The sequence below is a fragment of the Clavelina lepadiformis genome, chromosome 1 (assembly GCF_947623445.1).
Source record: "Clavelina lepadiformis chromosome 1, kaClaLepa1.1, whole genome shotgun sequence".
In the NCBI taxonomy this organism is placed as follows: domain Eukaryota; kingdom Metazoa; phylum Chordata; class Ascidiacea; order Aplousobranchia; family Clavelinidae; genus Clavelina; species Clavelina lepadiformis.
Window position 1 is genome coordinate 23,011,043 of NC_135240.1, and position 19,034 is coordinate 23,030,076.

Here is a 19,034-nt window from a genome sequence, read left to right on the forward strand (position 1 = left end):
AAACAGTTACAAGGCTTGTCAGAAAAGGTTCTGCAACAACCATCAAAACAGTCTGCAAACCTTCCTACCTTTTTCACGCTTAGATTGTTCAATATTCGGTACGAAAACTGCTACAAAAAATTGAAGAATTGAGATTTTATTAATGCTCAGAAAATTTTAATTTTATTATTAATCAGACGTGGCAATGCTTTGACTATTTATCAAGCATTATGTTTTCTAAAAAATACATGCAGTTTGTTTTTAACGCACAATCTCGTTGCATTGATAGTCATACTGAACTTAAACGACCGAACTCATTTGACATTACACGAATCGTGCTAATCAAAGCAAACAATGCGGTTATGAAGAAACGACGTTGATTTTGTTGTTTTTTATTCAAACATCTTGTAGTCCAACTTACTATTCATACCTACTGCTAACAGTGCCATATTCAAAGAACAAAACTACTTAGTTACCGCAATGTAACAAAATCTACTATTGCCCAATGAAGTACAAATTATATAGGTATATAGGCCTACTTTATGCTTTGAATATTTAGCCGAGCTGAGCCGTTTTTAGTTGACGCTATGTCGCCTTCTAGCGAAAGCTTTCGGTGGTGTTTTAAGCATAAAACACTGCTTTCGGTGTGGTATGATAAACCTAATCTTCCAGTCCCGATGATCGATAGATCAAACTTACAAACACAGCAACAATCTACTGGGCCTTGGTACGCATCGTTTTCCTTTATGGCCAATGTCATAGGCCCTATGAATTGGAAGAACCTATGAGGCTGGAGGATCCTCCGACACTAGAATTTTTTGACCACAACCGTTCAAATCGCACACTGCGGATGTGGTGGCAACATTTTGTGCATTTCTGCTGGATATTGAGCCATGCTCTTTGCTTCCATGTTATAAGTAATGCATTTTTAGTAGTTGTTTGTTGTACAGGGCCCCTCCAGAAAAGTCTTGGCTTCTTCTGGTGTCCCAAGCTAGTTATGACCCAGTAAAGAAGTTTAGCGCTTTCACTCAGTGCAGCCAGTCCAATGCACTCTAGAGGAACAATGCAAAAAATTCAAGTTAAGTCTTCAAAGGGAAGTGCTACTGACAAAGGCTACAGATTTGCCTAGCTTCATAGCCTACTTGCGTGAGAAAATGCACTAAGCTACCATAAACAAATCAGCTATATAGCAAGAACAACCAACGCACAGAAACCATGAAAACAACATTTATTTTACTTTTCTCAAACAGGTACAAAAAATTTAAAACACATAAAAACTATTTGTTCCAGTGAGAGCAGTAATGATGATAATATGCCTAACACGAAATTGCGATACACGAGGTGAAAGATGATAATTATTACTATTGAGTGACTGCGACTCATGAAATTGAGCGCTTCGCCATAACAACACGACATATTATTTTAATGACAGGGTAAGCTAATATGCTGCAGCCATTTCATAAAGTCACTCTTAGGTGACCACAAAGTTTACACAATTAACACGTATGCAAAGAATTCCACTTGACGTTCCAGAAAGAAATTTGACACGTCAAGACGTTGAGAAATCAAAGCTAAATTTTTGATGGTTGTAAATTCTTAATTCTTTGCACTAACAAACGTTAAGCAAAATTTAAGTTAAAAAGTTATCTACGGCAAAAATTAACGTATTGCCTCTGACCTAGAAACGATGGCAAGAGTTTGCAATTGAAAATTGATTCAACACAAAGTCGGGGTATAAGCGTTAGATTAAACTATTAAAAATCTTTCACAGAGTTATTCTTGAGTAAATGGAATTCAAGACTACACGGATGGTAAAACGCATGAAATATAAGAACAGAATTATGCCAGAGCTAAATTTTCCAAAAAGGAATTTAAAAACAACGGAAATAAACTTGTTCGAAATTTCCCAATTTTGCTAATTCTGTGCTGGCATTTTATGGCGCCCATCTGATAGTATCAAGTCTATTACACTCGTACGACAAGAAGTGATCGCTACACAGTTGACGAATTACAAAATGTCTAACATTGCATTCAAAATCGAAGCCTGTGGTGCAAATTGACGAACAAAAAAGAGCAGCAGGAGCAGCACAGCCTGCATTGACGCGATGAAAAAATGTTGACTACACGTTCAAAAAATCAAAAACAAAGACGGGGGAAAAATTTTGAAGGACACTTTTTGACAAATGACGAACTGCAATGCGAACCAAACAAGTCTTAGCAAAAAGCAGTATTTGCAAAAAGCTCAAGTATCAAGCACACAATGAAAAACTTCCCGAACCGCAATTTCAAATACTGCTTAGTCATTGGACTTATGTAAGAGAGGGCAAAGTACACACGTGTTTGCTTTACGTAAGACGAAGTGTACCTTTGTTCGCTTCAAAGAACAGTCCTAAAATTTAAAGTAATCAATACCGCATTGTGCTCAACTTGTTTACAGTGGCTTAATGCTAGTACAGGCTAGCTAAAGCGTAAGCGACGAAAAATTCTTCTTTCAATGGTTCGCAAAACCTTATGCCTTGTACGAGTGTCGCCGCTAGATAGTAGACACCCTATTTAATCATCTGAAATAACAGCGACAGAATTTGACATATAAAGAAAATTAAACACTATCAGGATGCAAACACCTGACGAGCAATCAACGAAAAATCACTGCAGATTAGTTGGAGTTGGAACTAAACAATAATTACGACACCGAACTTTTCGCAAGATGTTGAACTATGGGCAGTTGGACACGAATGCATGAAAACTGAAGCAGTTGCACACGCAAGCACATCATGATTGTGCTAAAATCTCTAACTTCGATAGGAATAAGAATAATTGATTGAAACAAAATGAGCATATTTTGAGGTTGTAAAACATTATCAATTGACTGGACTAAATATAAAAGTGAGCATAAAAACTTGACTATTTGGCCCACAAAATTGGTGTGGCATTACGAACGTTTGGTTGCTTTGAAACACCTTCTTCGTTTGAAGACAAATGGTTACTTAGCAATGCAATACAATGCACAAGTTAATCAAAACCACTGTTATTGGTCGTTGTCTAAATCATCCGGAAAAGGTGGGAAAGAATATTCAAAATTGACCTGAAATAAAATTATAATTCTCGTTATACTAACGACGCCAACAGCACCAAACGTTGCCTGAGGGAAGTAGGCTCAGCTTACACGCGGTAGCATAATATTTACGCAACATTACATCCATGTACACATTGTAGAAAAAGCGTTGATGCCGGAAGTAGAAATTTAATATCTAAACCGCAGGCAACCCAACCACAAAAGCATAGCCGTTGAAGTAATAATGGTTGGCCTTTGATAAACGCGCCTTGCTATACAACCCTGCTTATTTTTATTATGAAACTTGCACGAACTCAAAGGTCATTCGTATAAGAACTGCACAAAGCAAAAACAAGCTTTACCTTTCCACCCATGCTCTCTGGAAGATTTTCAACGTCGATGTACTGTTTGAGTCCTTCCTTTCCACACAACACAGTAGCTTCACGCTGTTCAGCGGAAAGCATTTTACTCACTAGCTTCCATATGGAGTTGAGCAACGTTGGCAGGTTGTATATGATGATACGTTCTGCAACATTCAATTACAATTTTACAGTAGTATGAGTTCATGCGGTTTCATAAATCTGCCGTCATAAAACGAAATAATTACCCAACATGCTTGGAAAGTATGTGGTAAAACACTCTATTATGAAAGTCGTGAAGGCCATGTCACTGTTTCTCATGCTGGTGCCAGTGGTGTCCATGATAAATGTTATCAACTCGCCCGGCTCTTTTCTTTGAATCCTTTCCAACCAAAAGATAAGCAAATTCATGGACCTTTCACGGTCCTTCTTGTCCAGCATTCCAGTACGAAAATGCACTTAAAAAGCTCCAAAATTAACGATTTGCATTTTTAATAATAATAATTAGTCCAAGAAACAATAATTGCATAAATCATTTAAAAACTCATGAAGATTTTTCTCACATATTCTAGATCCTTTTTTGCTTTGACCGAGAAGAAATAAATGACCAGCCTTAAAAGCTTCTTCTCCAATGTTTTCAATTGTGAGATCTGTGTTTCAGAAAAAGTGAAACGGAAATCATTTGTTATATACCTGAAAGACTATAGAAATTTTTTACTGCTTAAAGAGATGAGTTGCTTACCATTTACTTTCTTGGTCAGACGCCATTTGAGACATTTTACAGCAAGATTAACGGCATCCTCGTCTGATTTTGACCAATTTAGAAAAAGAGTAGCATACTCTGCATCATTCATCAGTCTTTCTACATCACGGGTATCGACGCTATCCTTACAGTCTAGAATGTACAAGCAGAAATTATTTCTACTTGAGGGCAGCTAATGCCAGCAAAATTCCTCTTACCAAAATTAGCTTACATAACAACGAAAATACAGCTACCTTTATTTCATTCAGGAAGAATCACCTTTTATCTCTTTATTGAAAGCATCACGAAAATAAGCAACATGTTCAGAACCAGACTTTGTGTCTTCGCTTGCCATTGAAACACTTCAAACAATTGAAAACACAACAAAAGCACGCAAACATGGACCTAACACCTAATCAATGCAAACATAATAAAGTGAATGCTACCTTGCAACAACAATCACAACTTACAACAGTTTTAATTGACAGTCTCAGCAGACCTACTCACTTATCTGCCAAAACCAGCAATAAAATTGATGCACTTCAAAGTTATTCCACTTAAAAAAAGTTAAAGAATAAACCTTCATAAACAAGTCGACTGTATATGATAGCAAACAGTCCATTACACATACATGTCTGGATATCAATTAAATAACTTAATGCTGATTGAGAAACCAGTTACTTGACACACGCACAAAACTAAGCAGCCAATGTTAAACATAGCCATGAAAATTACGTTACATAAAAAAAAATTCATATCAATTAATATGTCATCTTAAGCTCTTGCTTACAATCTTAAAATCACAGTTAAACACATAAATGGATAAATTCGGATAGATCTTTTGGACTGTGGAACTATTCAGCAAGCAACTTCTCAATTTCTGGCTCCATGGAAAAGGGGTTATCTTTAGGACCATACCTCTTTCTTGGCACACCTTTCCGGTCAATTAAGAACTTTGTAAAATTCCACTTGATAGCATTTGTGAGAAAACCTTTTCCATTCTTGTGGTTTTTAAGAAACTTGTACAATGGGATAGCATCATTTCCATTCACATTTATTTTTTCAAAAAGATCAAAGGTGGCCTTCATTTTCTCACAAGCAAATTCTTTTATTTCTGCATTGCTTTTAGATTCTTGTCCACCAAACTGATTACATGGAAAAGCGAGAATTCTAAGACCCTTTTCAGAGTATTTTTCATAGAGTTGTTGAAGTTGTGAGTAGTTTTCCTTGGTTAAACCTCAGGCAGAGGCAACGTTAACAATAACGCTAACTAGTCCTTTGTACTTGGACAAAGATACATCATTGCCATCAATGTCCTTAACTGTGAAGCCATAAATGTTTGTCGGTGTATCTTTTCCACTCTCAGCCATATCGGTGGTATAATATCGACTCAGCAACACTGCAAGTAATCCAAGAATAAAAATACTAAAACAAGATTTACGGGACATGCAGCGTCCACAGTCTATATAAAAGATACAATGTTTACTTCTGTCATGCAAATATCAATGATCAATTTTAATGCGTACTGTCACTGACATGACTGATGAGTTAAACATTTGTTCACACCCTGGTGCAGCTTTTCCACTCAGAAATACGAAAACAGCTCTAATATATCAACTACATGAGTCACTGCACTGCATTTCCCACAAGTCCAGCTATGCATTAAAAAGCATCCTGGTGTCTTATGCGCCAAATAACTTCCTGATTCAACAAGAAATGCAGCTATCCATAAAAATGACATTACCTGATAATTGTAAACTTGTTAGATTTCAGAATAGATTGACAGAAAACTGTTAATGAAGCAACAATGCTGAACCACATTTGCAAAAAAAGTGCAACACATGCAATATGACTGGTAATACAAAAAAGTTAATGACTTCAACATTTGCCAGAAACATACCAATCTTTTTCTTTAACACAATCAGCTTTTTTATTTAAAACAGGATTTTATAGGACTTGTTAGTAGCTATTTATACGAGTGTAGTGATATGAAAATACTTTTAAACAAGGAATTATACAATCTGATGGTGATAAAGGAAAAAAATGAAATTTTTCTTGCAAAAATGTAATAATCATGTATATATATATATACATATATATAAGTTAGCATTTCCTGCAAACTGTATTAACATGTATAACAAACAAGAAACATATGTCCTATGATTGTAGAAAAAGTTCAATCTCCTTGCTCATAACAATGGCACATTTATGTTCCTATTAGAATTGGATGATGCTGTCTGCACTACAAAATTTAAAAACTTACAACAAATTTTAAGCATAATTTCATTCATAAACCTGTATTTAATGTGTATGACAGTCTTTGAGGCAGTATAAAGACCTTATGTATCATAATGTCAATTGCCATGTACAATTCAACAGATACGTCTCCTGTATGTAAATCTGCAATGGTATTAAAACATACTAAATAATCTGATTTAATCAATTCGATCCGAAAGTTTAGTGCAAAAACGTTACCTGCACTTGAACTTCTGCTGGCAACATAGCCGAAACTTCTGTTCAGAATCAGACATACAGCACTTCTAGGTAACCACATTTTAAACGTATCCACCGAAACACCTACACCTACTTCAAAAAAGGATTAGATTTCACGCATTTAGATTAATGATTAATCACAGACGCACATGGTACGGTATTAGAAAAGCGATGTTTTCATAGTTAACACAAGATCTTTGTCTGCTGTACTGGTACACGGTGCTTTCAAACACAGCAAAGTACTGAAAGGTCAAAATGTTAACAATACAAAACATATATTTATGCATGGAATTATTTAGCCTACAGATGATAATATTTATAATGAGCATTTTTATACATGTCTGAGTTCTAGTGCTTATAAAATGAAATTAAAACATTAATAATGTCAATTGAATATCCGTTTAATCACAAGTTAACAACCAAACTATCCAAATTAAAAAAGAAATGTAAATTAGTTTGCATGTGTGGACTGGCCCATACATTTAATTAGTTTGTTACCCTTAGCTTGTACAGAACATTCTCCCAAATCTATGATAGAGCATTTCACAAATTCAACAAGTGCTAAGAAATGACTTACAATCAATTTTTCAACAGAAAGGTACAATACCATGTTATGCACCTTGGGTAAAGAACATGCATACTAAGTACTGCATAAATGAGTTACTATAGTATACAATATATACATATCAAGTTTTTCATATTCAGAAAAAAAGTTTGTTTTTAAAAATTTGCTCTTAAGCTGTCACCTTTGTCTGCTGGCATCTGAAAAATAAGTACTACATGTACACTGTTGCTCAATTAGGGTACACTTCCTTTATTATGACATGGAGCGAACATTCATTTCAAGAACTACATCACTACAAAGTAACGATCGCCCACACCTCAGCACTTCCCTATATCATTACTGTATAAACAGACTCATTGATTTGTGTCAATTCTAAAGCATTTTTTTTATTAAAAAAAATTCCAAAATATTTTAAATTGAATTCTTTCCACAATGAAATTGAAAAATTATAAACATTTCAACTGAAACATACAATAATTTGCCATAGTTGCAGGAAAAATGTGGATAAATACAAAATTATCATTGAAAATGCAAAAGCATTTAATTGCTTAAATTCATAATGTAAGTTTAACTGTTGTTACTAGTTGCAATTCCAATTATGATGAAATTCGTGTGTACTTGAATTTAACCTTTTACCATTAAGTTTCTGTTTAAGTTCTTTTACCATTAAGTAATGCCACTCGCTATCAGTAAAGAGACAAGTCGCTCTGTTGTGAGAAAAAGACCGCACACGGCATGTATTTAATCTAATGACTGTCCACTTTTTTGCCGGGTCAATACGATTAGTTAACGGTAAGTCTATAAATAATTGTGAAATAACTACTTAATAAACAAGTATATATATTTGTTTTATGTTTATACATGGTTTGGGACTTTTTAAGTGCTAAAAAATACATTTATAAATTCCAAAGAAACTTGACTTCAAGGTGTTGGTTTAACTTTTCTCCACCAGTAGTGCTAACCAATTTCAGTGCTTAGCACTTTCATTCCGTACTGAACTGCAGTGTTACCAGCTGAAGATGTAAAAAAAGTTGGTGTTAACAAATTTCCCAAGGAAAAGTTAACTCATCAATTTTACAGCAAAATCATAGAAGGTCTAAAAAGGTTATTATAGTTAACAATTTACAGAAAACTACCATTTGCTTGCCTTAAGAATACACTGTATAATACTATAACTCATTGTGGGTTTTTGCTCAAATAAAAAATGAGAACCATGAAATAAATTACATGAAGTTAATCTGTATGCTTCACCAGACCATTGCATGTTTCATCAACTTTCGGAAATGTTAAGATTATCATTTTTAATTGATTGATGTAACTGGTATGCAATTAGCCAATTTCGTTCATATTATCTCACCCTGTGTAGTGTGTACTGATGAAAGCACAACAGCAGCCAAGAAATGATTTTAATTATCTTTTAATCTGCTTAACTAAATTATGTTCTTTAATAATGACCGTTAATAATACAACAAGCTTATAACGCATGCACAATGAAACAAAAATGGAGATCAAGATATTAGAAGGACAGATACTGGGATACACATAATTTACCACACCATGATTGTCACCAATATGAGGATTTGAGAAGTTTTTCAACAGGTTTGACATACTGGCGATATTCCATAAAAATAATATTAAATCTGATAAATATATAATAGTTTGGTATGCAGTTTATATGCCTCGTCTTATTATGGTATAGTAGTTTGCGTTATTTCAAAGAGCAATATGCAAAAAACGTATATAGTCTGTTTATAGAATACAGTATATATCTGTAAACTGAAAACAAATATTCCATTTATGCATTTCTGAATGCAACTGTAACCTACCGTGTTTTCATGAGAATTGATACAATCTAAAATATAAATTTATTTTTTCAAATTTTGGTTTAGGATAAACAAAAATTGATATGTATTACTAAATTTCATATTCTGTTTTCAACAAACACATTTTATGCATTAAGATAGGTAAAACCACAAAATAAAAAAATTGGTTTTATAAAAGGTAACCATTTATTGCCATGGAAAAGTAAACAGTCGTCTAATACAACATACCGCTAGACAATTACCACAAAACAGCATTGAGCAAAGCAAAACTTAAGTTTCAAAATTTAAAAATGCATCACACTATTAACTTGTTACTCATGACCTACATCCTGAAACTTCTGCTCCTCGACGACTCGACACGATTTAAACAGATTTATACATAATAGACATACGGAGAAACTGTGCCATACAAGAACTATCAAACTTGTCTATTAAAAGTTTCTGCAGATGTTTTAAAACAAGATGGATTTAAAGAAGTGGAGTTAACGTTAATTGAGTTGAAACTTCCTGTAAGAAACAAGTTAATAATATTTCTATAATTTTTTTTCTAGGTAAGGACAATTTCACAAAAAACTAAAAATGTTTAAAAATTCACTCACAAGGTAACAAATTCTTTAACAGTTTATAATAAATAGATGCTGCTTGCAGTATATTTACATACAACAGCACATCACAAAAAAAACACAATACAGTTAAAACATGCAAAACACAGTAAGAAATGTTGAATATCATCAGTAAAAACAGTTTTGTACTCACAACTTTTTTTCTATGAAAAAGCTATAAAAGGAACAGCAAACAAGAAATGCAAATTTTTATGGCAAGAAAAATTACCCTTATTGTGATAAAATAAAGGAAAATTACCAGATTGCATTTGCACCATAAATTTACAAATTTCAAGACTCAAGTTAAATTATCATCAAAGTGTGAAACACATACCACAAATAAAAGTAATTCACAGCATTATAATGGTAATTTTGTGTTGCAATAGAAAAGTATTTCAATCGATCAAACTCGAGCAATCAGTCATCACATCACTACGCCGTTATTGAACATTGACTGATATTTGAAAAAAGCAACAACTGGCGCCTAATGCCTTCACACAGTGTTAACTACCGAAAAGCATTGAAGCCGGATAACAAGACACAGTATATACTGATAGCTGGTATAGTAAAAGAACAATATCACACTCAAGCGTTGAAAATTATTGGAAGCTAGTAAACACTTTCTCAACTCACAAGAACATAAAAAATCGTATCTTGGGTTACTGTAGTAAGGTACAAGAAGTTCAGTAATAAAAACAACAAGCGATACTTTGCAGTTTGCACCGCCAGCAGTCATACTTAAGTACTTCATTTTAGAGGAAAAATTTCTTTTTGCATCGCACGCCATAATGCTGCAATATTGCCGGCTCCAAAGCCAGATGAAGTTTGAAAGCGTTGAATAATTTCAAAGAAAACCACTTTTTCCTCAAAAATGGGTTTAGTGAAAACTTGCATAATAAACCACTGTGTATTGTTCATACGTGTTATTTGATCTTCAAATATGGATGATTGGCAATAAAATGGAAAAACATCATTAGAAGTTTCATCAACATTCATATGACTTTCTAACAAGATATCATTTTCCCTTAGGAGTTCAGGTGTGTAATTGAGCTTAGTAATCTCAAAGCGTTTCAAATAATTATCGTAATATGACTGGGGAGCCTGTACACAATTTAAACCATGGCTTTTAAGGCGATAAATAGTATTTACAATATCAGTAGTGCTGAATGCTATGTGTTGCACTCCTGAGCCTTTATGTTTAGCAAGAAAGTGTGCAATTTGGCTTGAATGGCAGTTATCATCTAACGGTTCACATAAAACAAATTTAGGAAGTTCTAAATCAGACAATTTACTCAACTTTCCACCATCTAAACAATCAGTATTTGGACTTGATATTGCCTTAAGCCTTAAACCCTTATTACCTTCTTGCACAACAAAACCATTGGATTTGTCTTCATCGACATTAATAATGAGCCTGCTAAAACCTAACACATGACTATACCAGTTAATGACATTATCAGTCTGTCCAACAGGTAGAGCAAATGCAATATGATCGATAACTTTCAGTAAGTGATCTTCGTTAACAGTGCCTCGTTGCACAGTCTCTTTAGATGCATCAATTAAATTAAAACCCGGCAAAAAAGTACCACTATAAGATGATAAATCAATCAGTGTGTGCTGAACATTGCCAACAGGTGGTTTCAAGACAGCAAATTTAACTTTTCCATATGTATCTTCACAATGTTCTGTTGCTGTTCTAACCAAATGTTGATCAAGACTTGTTGCTCTGCTCAAAACGCCTTCTATATCAGAACAGCATAAGCAAACATCACAGATAGTATCCACAGGATATACTGTATTTCCTGCACAAAATGCATTACAAGAATCCTCTTTTATTGATCTCTCTTCAAGTATGAAATATATTTCATGATGCTTCAAAACAAGGCTCTCTGCAGCATCAGACAATTTCCTCATTGCATATGGTTTAAATTGTAATTGATGAATTAAATATTTAGAAAATGTTTTCACATCTTTAACAGCATATCGAACGTGGTGAACATTCACATGCATTTTATGTTTGTTTCACAGTAACCTAGAATAGTTAATATCATCATGTATATATTTAATAACATTAATTATATAAAAAAAAAACTTTCCATAGGGCTAGGCTATTAAACTTATATTTGCTTCAATTTATTTGTATTACTTTTCAAACAAACAAGCAAGGTACTTTTAATTGTTCTGGTTGGTAGCGTTAAGGAAAAGTAAACAGTAGTTCAACATCTGAACATGAGATGAAATTGGAAAACTAAACATTGCCTCAGGAAAATTAACTTGTCATTATTATTATAAGCAAAGGTCTATGATAACATATACTTATAGATATGCACTATAGACACAGACTGTACTTCCTTTAACGTCTGTGTTTAAACAATATGACCTTATACAAAGAAACATGTATAAATAGCTTGCATGCGAAAATGCTGTAACCAAACTAATAAAAATCAGTTAACCCAAAGTCGCAAATATACCACTGATTGCAGCTATACTGTATTGATATACTAACAGACTGACATCTATAGCCATCAAAACTGCAGTTTGTAATATAGCCTATGGTAGGTATTAATAAGAGAACAAAAACTGATAAACTGGTCAATGAACCAATAAACAATTCAACAAACAGGCAATAAAGTTTAAAGATGTGTGGTGTGGAAGTAAATATTATGATAACAGCACCATCAGTTTCATCATTATGATGGTTTGCATATACGTCTTCATGTTACATCACCTTGCTAATGTTGTTCCGTTTATGGCAGCAAAAGCAGAAGGACTTGATTTATATTTCTCTTACGAAATATTAGCTTATTATACCGGATAGCCTAAAATAAATCAATTAAGTTACCATGGTCAGGCCGTACCTAGTACTGTTATTGCCATAAATGAAACCAAACTAAGACTGGCTTTTCGGCTAACACTAACTTTAGCAAACAGAAGACCAAGGAAATTGTCACATATACAATTTATTGGATATTGTATTCCTATCAGATTCTCTGTAGTCTGTACTAGCAGTGCATTCATAGGCAAATTACTTTAATCTAGCCCAGTGGTTTTCAACCTTTTTAGCTTGCGGACCGGTAAAATTTCAAAACAAATTTTGCGGACCAGTGGGTCTTCAAAAATCAATTTAATTAAAAAATCTTCAAAAATTTAATTACGACAAAAGTATCCATGTGTTACGTCACAGAGCTGCAAATTACGGTCTAGCGAAGTTCTAAATCAATTTAAAATTTGATGTTTTATTTCTTTAATCAATGGACAAGCCTTCAAGATCTTGCATTTTGCATTTGAGATATAAAATTGTAATATAATTGGCGGACATGCAGTAAAGTTGACACAGGCCGGCACGGGTCCACGGACCGGCGGTTGAGCACCACTGATCTAGACCAGAGGTCGGGAACCTATGGCTCGCGAGCCATAGGTGGCTCTTTTGATGACGGCATCTGGCTCACCGATAAAACTAAGCTGGCATTCTTAGCACGACCGTTACGAATAAACTTTTTCTGTAATTTTCCATAACGTAACAATCCATTCATAACAATAAGAAGTAAGAACAGTAAGAAGTAACAGTAACAGTAACAGTAGCTTTCCGGCATGGCACCCCAGAACGCCAATATTTTTATGGCTCGACCAGAAGAGAACGTTATACCCGATTTTCGTCTGAAGCCACTATTTTATTTGCGATATAGTGATGATAATATATTCATGATCTGGACTCACGGTTACGACAATCTTGTCCAATTTTCAGAAGCCCTCAACTCTAAACATTCTAGCATCCAATTGACGTTGGAATGGTCTAAAACGGAAGTTAACTTCTTACACACCCAGTTGACATTAATCCAGAATAAAGTACAAACCTCACTATATCGTAAACCTACAGATTATTTTACTTACCTACACCCTAACAGCTCACACCCCCCTCATATATATAAATCTATTGTTTACATTAAGACACTGCCGCGTTTGCTCTGCCATTGCAGACCGAGACCAACCACAACGCAAATTACACCAAGAATTTGCAAAGCTCGGCTACCAAAGCGTTCTCATAGAAGAAGCCAAAAAGAAACCACGCCATAAGCTCCTAGAATACGGATGTAGGCTAAGCCTTTAGAGTTGTAGGCTATAGGACTCCAGTGGTCATGACAATTTCTCCACAACTGAGACCCATAAAGCGTACCGCTAAAGATATAGCCTACAGGGCATTCTCAATTTTGATCCTACACTCAATGCTATCTTTCCAAACTAACCTCTAATAGCTTACCGACAACCTCCCAACCTCAGAAATCTCCTGACGTCGAGCAAATTACCCGACACATTTGAAGAAGTGGGAACATTCCCCTTCCAACACACCGCAGATGCCAACTGTGTCCGTACATCCACACAACTGCCCGAGTAGTCGGCCCAAATGGATTTACGCATCGCATCAGTGGAAGATTTCAATGCAGCAGCACTAACGTCATTTATGCCATCTGCTATCAACGCTGCCCCAAGACAATTTACGTGGGAGAAACAAGATCAACCTTGAGAAAACGATTCACGGGTCACAGAAGTGATATTCGTCATGAACACAACCATAAATCAGTAGCTGAACATTTCAACTCACCGGGCCATAACATCAACGATTTACGCATCATCTTATTACGAAAATTAATTTCTAATAACCGCCTTGATCGAAGAATTGAGGAATAGCCCACCATTCACTTCTTTAATTGTATTAATGACGGCCTTAACAGAGATGCCGGTTTTATGGGACTTTATGAATAAAAATTCATTACTTGACTTTAATACGCCTTTATTCCCGTTTTCGTTTCATTTACCGGTTTACTTCATTTTGTGATGTTACGCCATTAAGTATTTTGTAACTGCTTGGATGCATGTAGATATTAGCCTACGTCACAAATTGCGATCGTTGTTTCCAAGCAGACATTTACCTAGTAATTTTGAAATATTTTTTGCCATTTCACAGTACACCTCAAGAAGCAAGCTTATGCTTGCGAAAGCTCGTGTCGAAAAATATAAAGTTAATCTTATGAGTGCCAAAGTATATCCTGTTTCTTATTTTACAGGAAAAAGCATGTTATTGAAGAGTAAATTCAGACATTTACCGTTGTCTAAAACTGCTGGTTTTGCTTAAAAATGCACACGTTAGTTTCATTAAGTGTTGAAAAATATCATCTCTCACGGAAATACAAATAAAAATATGTAGCTTTCAGGGCTCCCTTAGCTAAAAAGATTCCCGACCCTGGCTTACACCATTAGTTTGATGTTGAATCTTATACAACTGTTGTTAGTTGCTGCTTGGCTGGCTGGACCTCAATAATCATAAATGTTCACTTCGATTTATCTCGATCATATTGATTCTTTATTGGTTAAAGATGATGAAACGCAACATTTTGTCAAGACAGCGAAATAACAACGTCTTCTCGTCTGGGTCTTTGTAGAATAATAATTGCAATGAATACATTGGACGCTAACCAACAACAAAATAGGGTTGCGCCAATTAGCACAGAAAAACATGTTGTAAAGAAATAAGCACAAGAGACGTAAGCTACAAACATTCCATAGGAAATTGTTTGCAGGCTCCTTAGACATCACGACGTGTTCTGGGAAATTTGTATCTTGTAAGCAGGTCTAATGCAGACATAGTTACAGAAATCACATAACTTTACTTAATGTTTGTTTTACTGTCGTTTTGAAATTTGTCATACATCTATCAAAGAGTTATTATTGCACAGTACTAAGTGATTAATCCCTTATCGCATTTATTAGATGCGTGGCGCAACAACACCTAGTATACTACTGTATTTCGTATCAAATGAATATTTTCTATGCCTCACATAAAACAATATCTCAGAAACACGCTTAGGCTAGTACTTTAGGGCCTAAGCTGTACAATATAAGCAATACGGTCCTGTGTACAATTGTGACGTCATAATTCTGTGCGAAATCCACTAAACGACTAAAGAGACCACCTTACTAACACGACCATTTCACTATGCTCCCGCGGGTGATCGACCTGCCGTGGTTCTACTGTACTTGCTAACATTATATAGTTGTTTAGAATGAAAAAAAAGCTTGGAATTGGTGAAATAAGTCGTAAATATTATAACTTAGTTCATATTTTATAAAATTGTTTATGAATCATGTAGTAATTATTTAACTTTAATTTGATTAACTTCTGAAAATCTGGAGTTAAAAGTCTCGAATTAGAGGAATCGCCATACTTTGAAGGCTACGTTTTGTAGTAAATATGTGCACCATCACATGACTCCATATCGTGGGTCAATTGTAACGTATCGCTAGGTAAGTTGTAACACCAATTTTTAAAGCTCCTGTTCTATTGCAAATCATTTATATGCAATCTGAATTAATGTCAGAATAACAGGTCTGACATACAAAACATTTAGAACTCCAGTAGCATGTACCACGTTCATGTGTGCTCTGTGCAGTGCTTGCATGCCATGCATCTAAATTCCGTCATTCACCTTGTGAATGCTGTGAATGCTGCTATTGAAATGCTTGCAGCATATAAACTTTACAAAGCATAAGATTCGTCGTCAGATTTATCAAAACCAAAATGAATTGAGTGTGATCAGGGTGGCTAATAGAGTTGATGGTTGGATCGTAGGTGAAGTCAACAGTTATCATTTAAAATTTGAATACCGCGCTCGACAAGCTGTTACAATTAACCCAAGCATAGACATTCACCTTGTAAACAAAATTTTTACTCTTTTACAAACCAACTGCACCAATAAATACTAATTTATAATAACTATTATCTCATATTTTCTTCTCGCTACCACCAAAAATCTGATTTAATTATTTATTAGATGCAGACCAAATTATTCCACTGTTTTAAAAAAAATTACTCAATTGTGTAAAAAATAAACTATTGTTCATATTTCCTTTTTGGCTTACATTACAATCGAGGTGATTAGCTCAGTTTATACTAGTTGTAAAGCCGATGTATTGTCTACACAATTTCGACGTTTAATGACGTAGTTAAACAAGGAAAACTTGAGCTGTTATAGAATTTATCCGTGTTATTTTTGTCCCCGGTCTCCCCTACCGTTTGCTTTTCTGTATTATTTCATTTTACGCCTCTTTTAATTGTGCATGTATTCTTCACCGAATTGAGTTGCATTATTCTTGTGTATTGTGCTTTTAGTTTGGTGGTGGTCTCTATTTTGCTTGCACGCAAGTTATTTTCTTGGGCCTAAGGCCGTCACTCTGGTTTCGCTCTCCCCCCTCATTTGATAGGATCGGCGTGCCGCATGCTAAAATGGGAAAGGTGGTTGATTTTAATATTTTTATTCTAGATGTACCTGGCACGGGTAAAAACGTTTTTTGGTGTGGTTCATCGACGAGTATTTTACTAGACATCTCAGCCAGCTGTTATGCGTTTTTTCCGTTTTATTAAAAGGTGAAATTGACTGTGACAGTCATTGCAGTAGTGACTGAAGAAAGCCCGGTTGTTGCGGCAGCCGTTACCGCGATAAGAACTTGGCAGTGTACAACAGACGTACTCGTAACACATATGATAAAGCCACGTCCAAGTAAGTGGCATGTTAAGGATTGCGTTGAGGAGGATTGAAAGTTTTTAAAGGCTGGAACAAAAATTCTTGTGTTTGACCAGTTCAGCCAAAAATGTTGGGTTTTTATGCCCCAAAAACCGCTTTAAAACATCTTCGAAAGATACATATTTTCAAATTTAAATGTATAATAGCTGCCAATTTACTGTGTACACTTTTTAAACGCCGTATATATAGGCTACAACAGTTTTGTAGGGTTGTATGTAACAATTTTGAAATGCGCCATGTGGTATACCGGCTTGACTCAGTAGTCGCAAACAAGGGAATGTGATAAACTAAAAAGATTGAAGACGTAAAAAGGCCTATATGACCCAAAAATGTTGGGTTCATGAGAAGGGCATCGGCCCAATGGCATAGGGCCTATGTATAGGCTATAGGCCCCCGCTTTTTACTGATGGGAAGACCTGGCCAATCCACTTTTAAAACTTAAACGTGTTAAAATTTGATAGTCCTAAAGCAAATCGCGACATTTGGATTGCAAGTTAGGCCTAAATTGGCCAACAACTCATACATGACGTCATAATTATACTTGCTGCCATGTTGGAAGACGTAGGCTACGTCATAAGTTATCAACCACTGATCTCTATAAACATTATGTGTTTACTATATATATAGTATACTATATACTGTAGACTTAAAAGCCTATTCACAAAAGAATGCCTTTATATAGAATGTAGAAGCATTGAAGCAATATAGGAATAGACCCTTTCTGAGTTAGCCTACTGTCTGAGTGGCAAATTTTTTCGATCGCCTATATTTAACACTAGAAATTGTTATCTCTCCTGAGTAGCTCTCAGGCGAGTAGCATATTAATTTCTTTACACATAAAGAGAAAATTTCGAAAAACGTTACCTAAGTTCTGTTGTACAGTGCTTTAAATTCTACGCATTGAACTTGTTCGTTATGACGTCATTGTACGTGATCATTGCAGCATGCGACGTAAACTTTTTTGGCTGCCACTATTTCACCGGAAAAAATCGTGTGTTCAAAGCTACTTTTCACAGTGTCTTGTTAACCTAAGTTAAACGTTATAACATAGTAACCTAAAACTAACTACTAATCTAAATCTAACTCCAATAAAACCTTAAATAGCTAAAATCAACTTTTTGCATACCGATTCTACCAACGTCCTCACAGGCTATCTTCACGAAGTGACTATTTCACCGTATCTAGGTAATGCAACCTGTTAAAGATAGGCGGTTAAGTTAGGAGAATGAGTATCCAAAAAATTTATGTAGGATTTTATTAAAGTTAAATTTAGGTTACTAAGTTATGAAATTTAAGTTTGGTTAAGAAGAAACTGTGAAAACTGGCTTCGAAGGTACGATTTTTTCCGGTGAAATAGGCCTAGTGGCAGCCCTATCTTAAACAGCAGGCTGCGTGACCTATTTACAGTGAAATAGTCTCTCTCAAAACATTTTGCAACCCCAGCGACTTCTTTGATTGCTACCAAAACTGGACGAATAAAAAGAGACTACGCTGCGTCATAACTTTTGCGATAAAACGACTTCGACCCCGACAATAATTTTACCCACACTGGTCACCAAATTCACAGAAAAAAAATTTATTTTTTTCAAGTCATCTGATTATCTTACAGGCAAGTGTGACGTGAACTTGTGCAAAACGATGTAACCATAGCATGTTGGTGTTGCCGAACAATAGAAACAGCACATTATGCCATGAATAGGTGATAGCGAAGGGATCAAGAAAGGCCTTTGATCATGATATGGAAACACGAATCAAAGTAAAAATGGATTAATGCAAAAGGAAAATATAGATAAAAATCAAGTATTAGGAACGCTGTCAGATAATTATACATTAGGCCTA

General features: G+C 35.0%; 3 protein-coding genes across 5 annotated transcripts; all 3 read right to left on the reverse strand.

Moving 5' to 3' along the window:
* Positions 1 to 355: 355 nt before the first annotated feature.
* LOC143448294 (motile sperm domain-containing protein 2-like) lies at positions 356 to 6,724 on the reverse strand. Of its 3 annotated transcripts, XM_076947970.1 has the most exons (7): positions 6,611 to 6,724; positions 4,415 to 4,547; positions 4,136 to 4,288; positions 3,957 to 4,043; positions 3,642 to 3,851; positions 3,397 to 3,560; positions 1,191 to 3,064 (listed from the first exon to the last, which is right to left on the reverse strand). In XM_076947970.1, exons 2-7 carry the CDS (start codon positions 4,488 to 4,490, stop codon positions 3,008 to 3,010), a joined length of 747 nt encoding a protein of 248 aa, XP_076804085.1. In that variant the 5' UTR covers positions 4,491 to 4,547; positions 6,611 to 6,724; the 3' UTR covers positions 1,191 to 3,007. The 3 variants fall into 3 exon arrangements, with proteins under 3 accessions (XP_076804094.1, XP_076804085.1, XP_076804101.1); XM_076947979.1 differs by lacking the exons at positions 1,191 to 3,064; positions 6,611 to 6,724 and adding an exon at positions 356 to 1,031; XM_076947986.1 differs by lacking the exon at positions 6,611 to 6,724 and having other exon boundaries at positions 4,390 to 4,531.
* Positions 4,548 to 5,735, reverse strand: LOC143448316 (uncharacterized). Its single transcript, XM_076947999.1, has one exon. The coding sequence runs from the start codon at positions 5,581 to 5,583 to the stop codon at positions 4,990 to 4,992; it is 594 nt and encodes a 197-aa protein (XP_076804114.1). The 5' UTR covers positions 5,584 to 5,735; the 3' UTR covers positions 4,548 to 4,989.
* On the reverse strand, positions 5,597 to 12,766 carry LOC143448288 (4-hydroxyphenylpyruvate dioxygenase-like protein). The gene has a single exon (XM_076947957.1). It carries the CDS (start codon positions 11,626 to 11,628, stop codon positions 10,366 to 10,368), a length of 1,263 nt encoding a protein of 420 aa, XP_076804072.1. The 5' UTR covers positions 11,629 to 12,766; the 3' UTR covers positions 5,597 to 10,365.
* Between the last annotated feature and the right edge of the window lie 6,268 nt (positions 12,767 to 19,034).

Coding starts and splice junctions, on each gene's coding strand:
- LOC143448294 (XM_076947970.1), bottom strand. CDS start 4,490: ATGGCAAGCGAAGACACAAAGTCTGGTTCTGAACATGTTGCTTATTTT. Junction 4,289..4,414: donor TTTCAATAAAGAGATAAAAG/GTGATTCTTCCT, acceptor TGTACATTCTAG/ACTGTAAGGATAGCGTCGAT. Junction 3,852..3,956: donor CAAAAAAGGATCTAGAATAT/GTGAGAAAAATC, acceptor GAGCTTTTTAAG/TGCATTTTCGTACTGGAATG.
- LOC143448288 (XM_076947957.1), bottom strand. CDS start 11,628: ATGCATGTGAATGTTCACCACGTTCGATATGCTGTTAAAGATGTGAAA.